The 14079-nt window shown below is 33.8% G+C and overlaps 1 protein-coding gene across 6 annotated transcripts in view; it reads right to left on the bottom strand.

Annotated features, from left to right (window-relative positions):
• The window catches only part of ATRX (ATRX chromatin remodeler), a 181062-nt gene that overhangs the window by 82278 nt on the left and 84705 nt on the right, over positions 1-14079 (bottom strand). For all 6 annotated transcript variants that reach the window (XM_024574996.4, XM_024574999.4, XM_024575001.4 and 3 more), the window contains 4 exons: positions 13353-13529; positions 7791-7884; positions 5773-5875; positions 3737-3958 (listed from right to left, as the gene is read on the bottom strand). In XM_024574996.4, coding sequence (XP_024430764.2) covers positions 3737-3958; positions 5773-5875; positions 7791-7884; positions 13353-13529 — 596 coding nt within the window. The remainder of the gene's footprint in view (positions 1-3736; positions 3959-5772; positions 5876-7790; positions 7885-13352; positions 13530-14079) is intronic.

The raw sequence follows: 14079 nt of genomic DNA, 5'->3' as shown, positions 1-14079 counted from the left end.
AGGAACAAACAAGTTAAATAACTGATACAAGGTCATACAACTATTAACTATAACAACACTAAGATTTATACCCAGAAGGTTGGACTCTAGAGTCCAACCTCTTAACCACTACGCAATACTACTTTAATGAAGGAAATGCTGCCCTGGCTGGTGTGGCTAAGTGGACTGACTGCTGGCCTGAAAACCAAAGGGCCACTGGTTCAATTCCTAGTCAGGGCACATGCCTGGGTTGTAGGCCAGGTCCCCAGTAGGGAGTGTGTGAGAGGCAACACATTGATGTTTCTCTCCCTCCCTTCCTCTCTCTCTAAAAATAAATAAATAAAATCGTTAAAAAAAAATCATAACCCACAGATTTGTAATAGATCACCTGACTAGATACTGCACTTACATAAATCTATGAATGATCTACAAATCCAGATTAATACTAGGAGAGAGTGTAGGAGAGTATAAATAGCAGACCATTTAGATCCAAAATCTATATGAATGAATTACTTATACTCTCTTAGCTTCAGTTTTTCTCCATGTGTAAAATGGGAAAGATTATAAACAGCCCTCACGAGTTGTTGTGGAAATTAAATAAGACAATGTATGCAAAGTATCTGACAGAGACTAAGCACTCATTAAATTTTCATTGTGCCCTAGCTTAGGTGTACCCCAGCTTCATATCACTGCGGCAAAGCTGTTAGTCAAAATGGAAAATGCCCCGAATGTCTTGTCTTGTTTTCAAGGTGTGGTAGGCAGAATCCTAAACCAACCCCCAATGTTACCACCCACTGGTGTAAACACCCTATATAATCCTATCTTTCTGGGTATGGCTGAAGTCTGTAAATATGATGGGATATCATTCCCATAATTGGGTTTCTAATTAATTAGGTTTGCTGTAATTCAAAGGGATTCTCCTGGGTGGGCCAAGTTGTTTGAAAAGACTGATGTGTAAGAGACACTCTCTTCCTGGTCTCAAAGATGATCAAACCATACTCTGCCAACAAGTGAGATGGGAAAAAACCCAGAAAGTCTTAGATGAAAACTGCAGGTCTGGCTAACACCTTAATTTCAGCTGGGTGAAACAGGGCAATGACCCAGTAGAACCATGCTCCATAAGCCATTCTCAAATTCCTGACTTACACAAATGTGAAGTAATGATTTTGTCATAAGAAGCAAAGTTTGTGGTAATTTCTTAATGCAACACTAAAAAACTAATACACAAGGCTTTAACTAAGACTTTGGAAGCCTATGTTTATTAGTGATTTAGATGATATAAATGCCATCTTCAGGATTAGAGATTAGTGAAATCTTCCTCCCAACTGTAGGAGATAATTTATAAAGAAATTTACCACTTATTATTACTACGTAGATGGGTTTATGTACTCAAACTATAAAGACATTTTATATCACTAATAAAAATAGATGGCAATGAAATAGGAGAACTTAGGAAAATGATAAACTAAGCTATAGTAAAGAATTAGTAATGACATGAAATGTACCCCGCATCTAAATTGATAACAGAAAAAAAATGAAAACAAAACCATTTAACAAACACATTAAAAAAGTTGAACCCAATTTCTGCTGATGTAGATAAAGAACCATGATGTACGGTGTGTTATGAAATCATACATTGAGTATTAGGGACCAAATTTACCCTCCTGCTGTAATCAATTAGAAAAGTAGACAAAATATATGAAACAAATATTTTCAGACACTGGAAAGCAAGCACCAAAAGGATACCAATTCCTGAGAGAATCAAAACCAACAAGGAGGGATGGATTTGGGTCGCTTCCCAAAGGGACAACTATAAACCCACAGGTTCCAGGTGTAAGACATTATAGTTGGAGACATAAAATTGACCACCTGAGGCCCAAAGAAAAGGCTGAGATGAGACTTTTGGAATTTAGAACATTCAAAATCAGCAACACCTACTGAGTTATGCTGGAAAGATAGAAAACGAATTCATAACTACATAGAAAAAAGCCCAAAACATTATTAATTCTAAGAAATGCAAACAAAAAGTACATACAAAAGAATGCTATCATTATACGCAATGTGGATGTACACATACATAGGTGTGTGTATGAGATACACATGCAATATGCACTATGTAGTCATCCTGTGAATATTTACATAGTTATAGTCATGTGAACCCTGACTAACGATTTAACCAGAACTGTGATATAATCATATAGAGAGAATGGGAAAAGGAAACTCTATCTTTGGTGTGTTGTAAATGAGAGCTAATTCCACAACTTCCTAATAAAGCAATGAGAAATAAAGAAATAGCATAAGCATATTAAACAGCAGCACAGAGGTAAAAGCAAAGAACTGAGGGTTATTTCCTCTGAGTAGAATCCAGGCACAACACAAGACTGTTATTTTTCTCAGTGTAGCCTTACTGTAATGTATGAGTTGAACAAAGCAGGGTGGAAAAAAGTAGGTTTATAGTTGTGACTACATGAAACACACTGTTTATTCTTATATTGTTATTTATTAATTATTAATTATCTGTTTGTATTATAACTGCAAACCTACTTTTGCCCATCCCTGCATATTCAATTGAATAAACATAAATATTTAATTAGAAAGTAAACATGATAAACCAGTTAAAAGTACACGGAATATGATGCTACATATTTAAATTGCCTGAAATAAAACGGAGAGGAAAATATACCAAATGCCACACACAGTGGCGGTGATTATGTGAGACACAAGAATAATACATATACGGATAGGAATCAGAATAACAAAGTTATAATAATGTAGGGTTTTAATGTCTATTCCTAAATTGTTTAAATTTTTAAAACAAAATTAACATCAAAAAAGACACTAGATTTAAAGTACCTCTTAACTGAAATGCAAGAGGAAGTATGTATTACCACCCATGAGTATTTTTGCTAATAAAAAATGAATGTAAATCTGATCAGGCCTCTATATACAACTAACACTTGATAGGACATACAGGAGTCAATGACGATACAACACAGGGAAGCAACCAGCAAAACTCAGAATACAGGGAACTCCATACAAATAATCTGCCTTCTTAAACAAATGTACTACAAGGAAAACTTGTAGGTTAAAATAGACGTGAGACAATGCATCCAAATGTAACATAACACGCACTGAGACCTTCTTAGGATTCTGGTTCATACCACGTATTTTTTAGAAACCAGCAGCTTTTGGGGATAATGAAGGAATTTTACATAACTAGATATTTGGTACTATGGAATTAATAGTTTAGTGCAATAATGATACTGTAGTAATGTTTAAAACATTTTTACCATTACACAATATATTCCTAATTATATACAGACAGAATATGATTTCTGAGACTTCTAACAAAACAATCTGAGGTGAGAGAATAGATGAAACAAGCCTGGCCATCTGTTGGTAACTGTTGAGGCTGGGTAATGGGTACAAAGATATTTATAAAATTATTCCCTCCATCTGTACATGTGCTTGAAATTTTTTAGAGTAAAAAGTTTATTTAAACATTTTTCTATTTCATATACAACATAATCACTATGGTCATCATTCAAGAATCTCAACTCTTTCTGGGTACCTAATTATACTAATAAAGCCTAATGAAGATTTTTAAGTTGGCTAAAACACTGCTAATAGAAAAAAAACAACTGCCATTAAAAATCTGTGGATGACTAAAACAGTCTATTCTTGTAATACTGAAATATATCTATGAATCTATGAAAGTCACATGTTCAAAAGAAATCATAAATAAAAACTGGTTTACCTCTCTCAACTTCTCTCGCTCGCGCTCCCTCTCAGCAATACGTTTTCGCCTCTCTTCCTCTTCCTTAAGAGCATTTTGTGTTTCGGTTCTTAGTTTATCATCTTTAAGAATCTTTCGAATTTTCTTTCTGCCTTTTCCAGGAGACTTGGAATCATCATTTTCATCTTCTTCTTCTTCCTCTTCCTCTTCATCGTCTTCTTTTTCTCCTTCTTCAGAATTACTCTATGGAAATTAAATGATCAAAGGTAAATACAACAAAATTGCCTAATTTATCCAATTCATATTAACATAAATGATAAACCAAGAAAAGGTGGAACAAAACAGACTGAATAGCTTCAGAATTATACTTTGCAATAAAGAACAGTATTAAGCCCTCGCTGTTGTGGCTCAGTTGGTTGGAGTGTTGTCCTCTGAACCGCAAAGACAGTGGGCTCGATTTCCAGTCAGGTAGTAGGCCCATGTTGCAGGTTCAGTCCCCAGTCATGATGCATGCAAGAGACAACTGATCGATGTTTCTTTCTTACATCAATGTTTCTCTCCCTCTCAATTTCCCTCCATTCTCCTCTCTCTAAAATCAATGAGCATTTTCTCTGATGAGGGGTTTTTTTTTAAAGCAGACTAATAAAACACAAATAACCCCAAAAGAGGGGGCAAGGGACAGGCATAGACTCTTCTCTAAGGAAGATCTAGAAATGTTCAGTAAGCACATGAATAGATACTCAACATTACTTATTATTAGGAAAATTTAAATCAAAACCACAAATGAAATACTATTATGATGCCTATTTTTTAAAATACAGAAAATAACAAGCGCTGATGAGGATGTAGAGAAATCTGAAGCCTCATGCATTAGGAAAACAGTGTGACAGTTCCTCAAAAAGTTAAATATGTAATTGCTGCATTATCTGGCCATTCCACTTCTCAGATTATAGTCAAAAGAATTAAAACCATGAGCCCTGGCTGGTGTGGCTCAGTGGATTGAGCACCAACCTGTGAACCAAAGGGCTGCTGGTTCAATTCCCACTCAGGGCACATGCCTGGGTTGTGGCCAGGTCCCCAGTAGGGGGCACGCAGGAAGCAACCACACATTGATTTCTCTCCCTCTCTTTCTTCCTCCCTTCCCCTCCCTCTAAAAATAAAAAAATAAAATCTTTTAAAAGAGAATCAAAAGCATGGACTCAAACACAAATCTGTACATCCACATTAATAACAGCATTATTCAAAACAGCCAGACATGGACACAACCCAAATGCCCATCAAACACAAAGTGTCATATACATACAATGGAATATTTTATAGTCTTAAAAAGAAAGGAAATTATGATACATTCTACAACATGGATGAACCTTGAAACCATGTCAATGACCATAAACCAGACACCAAAGGACAAATATTATATGACTACACTTATATGAGCTACTTAAAAATAGGTAAATTCATATACAGAAAATAGAACAGAGGTTATGATGGAGGTAGTCAGGAATGGGGAGTTATTATTTAATAGGTACAGATGTGCAATTCTGAATGTAATTAAGGCCACTGAATTGCACACTTAAAAATGTTTAAAGGGTTTGTTTAAAAAAATGAATCACACCAAAAGCGAATAGTGCTGACATAATAAACATATTACAGAGAACTTGTACTTTAACTAATTCTGTTTATATACCAGAAACTCGAATTGGCTAACTTCATTGCTGGAAGAAATTCACTCCTTGTTGGGTAATTATTCAGGATAAAATATTTTGTGTCTTTAAAAAGTAAAACAATTCACATCAATTCTATACCCTTCGGAATGTGAAATAATAAATTATAATCACATAAAATTTCAATTAGATTTAGTTAAGAAACAAAAAATGTATGTCAAAATTAATCTGCATATTTATGCATTCCATAAGTCAATCCTTCTACAAAAGTATAAAAAGGAGGAAATAAACCAATGGAATTTGACAAACAAATGGAATGCAGAAGAGGTAATGACACTTACATGGTCTACTGCATCAATTACAATTGAAGCATAGGGTAAATGTCATTATTACCTTGTTTTCACTGGATGAATCTTCCTGAACCTTAATGCGTCGCCTTTTCTTTTTCTGTTTATAACTCCGCTGATTTTCTTCCAATTCTGCTTTCTTTGCAGACCTAAGGAACATTTAAAATACTAAATAAAATACTTCACAATGAGTTTCTTTAAATGAATTATCTATTAGTTTAGAACTGCTTACCTTTGCTGACCATAACTACATGCAAAAGAATGAGGGTGGATTCCTATCTTGTATCATATACAAAAATTATCTCAAAGCAGATCAAAGTCCTCATAATATGTATGTCATAGCTAACAAACTGTTCATTTGTGTTATTCTTCAAGACTAAGGAAATAGCTACTTGCACTTTCTGCAGGAGGGAAATTAGCTTCTATAAGACAGTTTAAGAATATGTGTAGCAAAAAATAGGTATAAGAAGTCTTAAAACTGTACAACTCTAACCCAACAATGTCACTTTTAGAAATACACTCCAAGGAAATAATCAGACATCTATGTGGAATAGATGTTGTAAAACTTTTATTGTTTACAACTTGGTGAATACTGTAAAAACCACTGTATTCTATACTTTAAAATGGTAAATTTTGTGTTTTATGAATTCTCAGTTTTTCAAAATTATCATTTTATCCTATTATATTTCCTTAAAGTACAGTAAGATGCTATATTCCAGGCACAACCTGCTAAATATTAATATGAAAAAATCTCAAATGTTTTGGGTTTTAATTTTCCTTTTTTAAGTGTATTTTATTATTTATGCTAAGATTTCCTTCTTTTCAGGGCTGTGTATGATTCCATTGTGTAAATGTACCACAGCTTTTTTCTCCACTCATCTACTGATGGGCACTTTGGCTGTTTCCAGATCTTGGCTATTTTAAATAAAGCTGCTATAAACATAGGGGTGCATATATTTTTTTTGTATTGGTGTTTTGGGTTTCTTAGGATATATTCAAGAAGTGGAATCACTGGGTCAAAAAAGAGTTCCATATTTAATTTTTTAAACATTTTTTTATTGTTGTTCAATTACAGTTGTCTGCATTTTCTCCCCACCCCTGCACCCCACCCCAGCCAGACTTGAGGATAGTCCATACTGTTTTCCAGTGGCTGTACCAGTCTACCTTTCCACCAACACTGCACTAGGGTTCCCTTTTCAAAATTTATGAGTAGACACCTCTGTAGACATACACATACACAAATACAGATTGCCCATTTAATAAATTAAAGAAGGGTCATAATTCCAAAAGAAATTTAAAAATTCTTAGACTGGTTAGCATTATTCTAAAACACTATGCTACGAAGCAAAATTTTAAATAACTATAATCTAGATCAGTGGTTTTATATATCAGGAGAACAAACACATCTTAATTGTTGTAAAACTAGTAGTACTAGTAAGACCAGTAAATAACATTTATGGAGCACTTACTATTTTTCAAGTAAACACTATTATAAGCCCTTTCAGTAAACCACCTCACTTAATGCCCACAATAATCAGTAAGGTAAGTACTATATATTATAATCCCCCGTTTTACAGATGAGGAAACTAAAGCACATGGTATTCCTACAAATAGAAAATAGTAATACCACAAGTTGGATTGAGGTAGTTTGTCTAGGTCTCTTATCTACTACACTGTAACTTTCCCCTGCAACAACCTCGGCTCATATGGGAGGCAGCCAATCCATGTTTCTCCCTCACAACAATGTTTCTCTCTTTCTCTCTCTCTCTCCCACATATACACACACATCCCCACCCTTCTCTTCCCTCTAAAATCAATAAACATATCCTCAGGTGAGGATTAAGAAAAGTGTTTCTTGCATACTGAAAGTTCACCTCATTTAGAACACATAATTCAATTATACATATGTTTATATGTACTCTTTTTAAACTAGTAATTTTAACAATTAGGTTCAAATCAAAATATTAAGTACTTATTAGTAACAGCAACCTTTCTACAAGTAATTTAAACATGGTTATTCAGATTAATTCTTACAATTTTTGAATAAAACAATATAATACTTACCTTGTTCTGGGTCTTTGTTCATCTTCAGATTCACTAACTTCTTCACTAACTCCTGATTCCAGAAAATCTGAATCTTCAGATTCTTCACTGCTCACTTGAAGAAGAAAACACATAAAGTTGTTAAATACTTTCCAGTACAAATATAATTCACTTAGTCTGTCGAGAACTTACTTTCATTAAAACTTAGGTCACTGTGACAATGTCTACAGTATATTCATTAATTGATTACACCATACAGATTAGAGCAATTATGGTTCAAATGGTATTTATGATAATAATTCAGAAGTTCCAACTATGATTATAAAATTATGGTTCTACATTGAAATAAGTATTAACTGTATATGATTTTTAAAAATAAGAATTTACCTGTCAATGAAATATTGATATATCCATAGTTATCAAAGGTAAACGAAGTAAAATAAAATAACTCTAGTTATTCAAAACAAGCAAAGTAGGCTGCCATGATGGAGTAAGGGTGATTGTAGACTTTCTGTCATTTATGTGAACTAAAAACTATGGACAGAATACATAAAGAAATGACCTAAGACCTCTAAAAAGAAAACAATAGCAGACAGATTAGTGACTGAAATAAAAACCTGAATAATAATAATGCCTGTAGAATTGGGGGTTTGGGACATGGCTGTTGCGTATAATTTTTTCCCTCCTTTCTTTCCTGCTTTTGAGAGAAGAAGGCAGGCTAAATTTCAAAACTACACAGAGAACCTCATTTAGGGGAGAACTCTGGGAGAACCCCATTTCTAGCCACAGCACTGGGAAATAGAAGCTGGGCCTCACATATTGCAAGAATATAAGGGAAATCCCTGATTTTTTTCTCTCCAAAGTTTTATTTTTCTTCACCAAAATTGCACTATGACACAGGCATCTAAAATCCCAGGAGAAAACCATTTTTCTGGCTAGAGGAAGCCAAGCAGGAAAACTGTAAGATGAGTATGGGATATCATCATATGATGCCAGAAAGCACAGCAGTGCTCAGAACGTGACGGGGGCACATTCAAAGGACACATGATCCAATTGGAAGGAGCTCCCCATGAGCCAAACCTGAAAATCTGAGCAACAAAATGAACCACTGGATTATAACTCACAGAGTAAAATAAGTATCTGTAAGTCCATATTACTATAAGTAATAGGATATAAAAATAGAGGAAAATAGATAGCTTTTCCTTAAAATTATTAAATGTAGAAGAAATGAGAGAAATAGAAAATCACCACTAGACAAACATCACAGTAATAACTGCTCCAGGCAGGAAGGATGTTAAAATTAATGGGCTTAATATGAGAAACAGAAGATTTGCATATTTTCAAAGTATTTCCCTATAAGATATTCATTAAATATCAATAGAAAAATATTTTTTACAGTGGAAAAACCCAGCAGACACCAATTTAACCAAGTAATTAAGTTTAACATTACCAGTACTAAGACACATTGTCATCATATAGACGGTATGATACAATGAGAAGGATTCTGTATCACTTTTGTGGTATTCATGCCAAAATGCATAATAAACTCAATCTAATCATGGGAAGATATTAAACAAAAGACACAGAGGGACTGTCTAGAATATAACTGATCAATATTCTTGAAAAGTATAAAGGTCATGAAAGAAAAGACAAAAGAACTGTCACAGTTTGGAGTCAACATTACAACTGAATGCAATGAGGAATCATAGATTGGATTTTGAAGCACAAAATGACATTAGCGGGCAAAGATCTATATATTTCACATCAGAGGTCAGAAAACATTTTATGTAGAAAGTATGATAGTAAATATTTTCAATTTTGTAGGTTGTATGGTCTCTTGCAACTACTCAATTCTGCCTTTTTAAATGCATGAAAGCAGTGAGTGATTAAGTATGACTGTGTGGCAATACAACTTTATTCATAACAACAGGCAGATGGTCACATTTAGCCTACTGGTGTAATTTGACAACACTTGGTTTAGTTCATAGCAATGTGTCGATCACTGTTCATTTCTTGTCTTTGATTATTGTACTATGTAATACATATAAGATGTTAGAGAAGCTCACTCAAATGTATGTGGGAACTCTGTACCATTTCTGCAACATTTCTGTAAATCTAGAAGTATCTCAAAATAAAAATTTTTGAAAATATTTACCATGGCCTGAAATCAAAATGAAATTTCTGTTCTATCTAAAAAAATGAGCAAACATAAATATTATAAAGAATTGCTATGGGAGCAGAGGGAAATAGTTATTCATGTGATGAAACAGTTCTGAAGACAGATAATGTTAACGGCTGCACGACAATGTGAATATACTTAATGCCACTGAACTGTATATCTAAAAGGATTAGAATGGTTAAAATTTTGTTATGAATATTTTACTACAATAAAAAACAAACCAAAAACAATAAAAAAGACCTACGAAGCAACTGGAGATTTGGGGAGAACATGTGTCCACATGCATGCAACGACAATTTTGTGATTAAGTATAATTTTAAACCTACTATCAAGTTCTCACCAAACATTATTTTGAAACTTTCAAATCTACCAAGAATTTGACAGAACTGCTGAATGAACACCTGTATCCCTTCTCCTAAATCTACTTATTGTTAAGAATTTACATTTCCTTTATCTCTCTCTGTACATTGTCCTACATGACTAAATACCACTTGAGAAAAGTAACATTAATTCAATATCATCTAATATAAAGGCAATGATTACATTTTTTAAATTATCACAGAAATAGCTTACAGAACTTTTTCAATTTTAGGTGAAAATTAAATTTCACCTAAAATTGTACTTGATTTAATAAGTAAGCTATTGTCTTTTAAATTCTCCCTATCACCCAACTCAAGCTTCCAGACAATATAGAGACACGGGAGTACGCAAAACTTGGAAAATCATTCAATTTCAAGTACAGTTATCAATCACTACAATCATAATCCATATTGAAAACATAAATGATGGGATTTTAATCCTCCCCTCTTACACAAAAAAACAAACAAAAGGCATTGGCTAATAAGTTACCCACAGAAGACAGTGAAAACATAGGTCACAGAAAAGCTGGGTTTTAATACAGTATTTCAAGTGTAACTGTGCCTACTAAATGACTCTATCCTAAGCTGAACCTCCAAGGCAAAATCAATTAATTCTACTTTTATTTAAGATGCAAAGTAATTTATGTTGTTATGTAACTTGCTGCAAAGAAATTTATGAGATAAGGACTCACAAAATGATGTACTATTATTTATTTATTAACATGAAAATGTTCACGACATATCAATTATCTGTGTATGTTGAGGGGGCACTTCATCCTTTGCTTCTGTAATGGGTAACTATCGCTCAAAGACCTTTAAATGTTCAGCATTCCAAGATTTTTTGCTTAGCCCTCCATTTGCACAACATTATAGAGCTCCACTACGCAATCTTAACTATTTTTGTGGTTTTCAAAATATACCACAACAACCCCAAAGACCTGATGGCCATCCTAGACTTTTATTTTTAATATCAGCTAACAGGCGTAACAATTCAACCTCCTATGTAAGTCAAGTCAACCCTCCTCTTCTGCACCAGCCGCACTTGGCATCAACTGCAGCAACATACTGCTAACAGACTCAAAGCCTTCAGACTCATGGAACACCAGGCAACTAATCTGATCTTCTTACATCCTTCAGTGGGTTGTGCTGAGGTTGTGATTCTTGGGTAATGAATGTCCTCTGTGCCTTTATCTAGGTGCCAAATGTGTTCAAGTTGTCAACTTATGAAATGTGCAGTTTTCTGTATACAATATTTTGCCTTATATAATGAGCACTTTTTGTCCAAATTTCTGAGGGAAAAATAATGATGCACATTATACATGGATAGCACTAATTACTATAGAAACATGTCTATAGAAATGTTAATTCTTTTACTTATGCTTATGCATTAAAAGTGTAACTCTAGAAAGCAATAACAATATCCGTATGCAAAATAATACCCTGGAATATGATAATTGGTTTTGTTTCTAAATATAAATAAATAAATAATTGAATTAATAAATTGAAATGAAAGATTTTTTTTCCTGAAAGTTTGGGCCAAAAACGTGAGTGTACATTATACACAGGAGCGCATTATACATGGCAAAATGCAGTATACAGTATGCCTCAAATAAAAAATTTCAAGTGGTAGCACTCCTCTTTATACTAAAAGTAACTAAATTGTACACTGTAGCACTGTAAAGAGGTAAATTGTACTGTTTATGAATTATATCTCAACAAAGCTACGATATAAAAAATGACATACTTATTTAAATTAAAAAACATTTTTTAAGTCCTTTCAATGGCTCTCCAGCCTGTACACAGCATATTGTACTTCTCAGTCACTTCCAAAAATGCTTTCCTATTCCTAGTGGCAAAGAGTTCACCTGGCCTAAAGGACTTGGGTAGTAGTCTTCACAATGTGCCCCTAAGAAGCAAAAAACTTTCTTTTGAACTTTTTGTTAGCCAAAATTCTTAGGGAAATTTAACAGTTAATTGCTCAATATGCATGCGATTATTTAACCTAAGAATGTTGTCCCCCAACTCTCAAGTAAAAAAAAAAACAAACCAAAGGAGGTGTCCCATGCTTTATTGTACAGCCTCATGTACCTATGGGTCCACTGCCAAACACTCTAGTACGAGAAACACAGGCTTACAAGGTCTCCAGGATCTGGTCTGTGGTATTGGCCCAGCCTTATTTTCTATTCTTCCTTTCCCTACTCCCTCTTATTGCCCAGCCCTACCATATTAACTGCATCCCCTCCACCATTTACCAAACACTTTGCACAAGCTTTTTTAACATTTTTTTTCCTGCTTACATTAGAAATCTTCACAACACATCTACCTGCTCCCCATTTATAACTTGGTATCTTAGGCAAACCTCCTCATCTTTATGAAGTCTTCTCTGGGGATAACCACCACCCCCCAAGAAGCTAAAGAAATCCTCCTTTGTGCCACACTATACAATACTTCTGTTGTACAACATATCTTTCTTGGTGCTGTAATTTCTTGTAATATTAATGTCAATAATTCTTACTAAGCCAATAACTGCCAAACCTGGCTACTTATCAGAACCATATGAGAGATGCTTTTAAAACATGTTAAGCCCTCAATGCAGAAGGATTCAGATTTTTAAGTAATAAAAATTTAATGTGACTACATATAAGTTTTGCATATAAGCTTGCATATAAAGTTACCCAAACTAACTGCATCTTCTACCTTTTCTTAGGAAAGCATTATTTCTTCCTGCAGTTATAGGCATTCCTATATTTTCCGCATAGCCTTTAAATATATTTTATTTGTTGGCATATTTATTTATCATTTTAAAGTAAATGTATGGCTATTAAGGGTTAAAAATATTATATGTATCATCTCTCAAGTTTCTAGGTTCTCTTCCCAGTCTACACACTTTATTTCACTCTCATGTAAGAGGACAGTTATTGCCAGTATGCTGATACTCATTTAATATAGGTGGTCAATTGTTGGAGAGGATATACTTAAATTGCGTTACTGTAATTACTTTATAAAACCAGTAAGTTCCTTACATTCAAAATTAAAATATCTTACCCTTCCTTCTAATTCTGCCTTTGACTTCTTTATGCTCTTTAGGCTTCATCTTTTTTTCTTCTCCAGATTCTCCATCACTCACAGTCAGTTTGTGCCTCAAAAGCCTATGTCTGTATCTTGGCTTCTTAGATTCTTCAGAATCTGAATCTGATTCAGAATTGACTTCATTTTTCACTTCTAAATGAAGAAAATAAATCAGTAAAGCCTTCAGACTTTTCTCCTTTAAAACATTTTATGAAACTATTGTTTGTTGACAATTATCATGATTTATGGAAAAAATTAGAGTTGTATACGTACCTGGGTATCATTGGTGAAATCAGACAATTTCATACATCAGACCTGATCTATTACTATTATTAAATATTGATTCAATATCATCAATACATATTATAGATTTTTTAAAAGAAATCTTTTAAATTTTATTTATTGATTTTAGAGAGAGGAAGTGGGGAATAAGAAAGAGAGAAGGAGGGAAGGAGGAAGAGAGAGAGAGAGAACGAGAGAGAAAGAGAGAAACACCAATTTGTTGTTCCACTTATTGATGCATTCACTGGTTGCATCTTGTAAGTGCGCTGACTGGGGAGCAAATCTGCAACTGAGCTACCCTGCCAGGGCTCATACTTTAGATTTTTAAAAGGTAAAAATACCTTGCTTTAAAATTCATAGGCTTATTGGCAGTAAATGACAAAACATGCACAATTATTATCACATACTCATAAAAAGTAAA

The sequence above is a fragment of the Desmodus rotundus genome, chromosome X (assembly GCF_022682495.2).
Source record: "Desmodus rotundus isolate HL8 chromosome X, HLdesRot8A.1, whole genome shotgun sequence".
NCBI lineage: Eukaryota > Metazoa > Chordata > Mammalia > Chiroptera > Phyllostomidae > Desmodus > Desmodus rotundus.
This window is presented reverse-complemented; position numbering and strand designations above follow the sequence as displayed.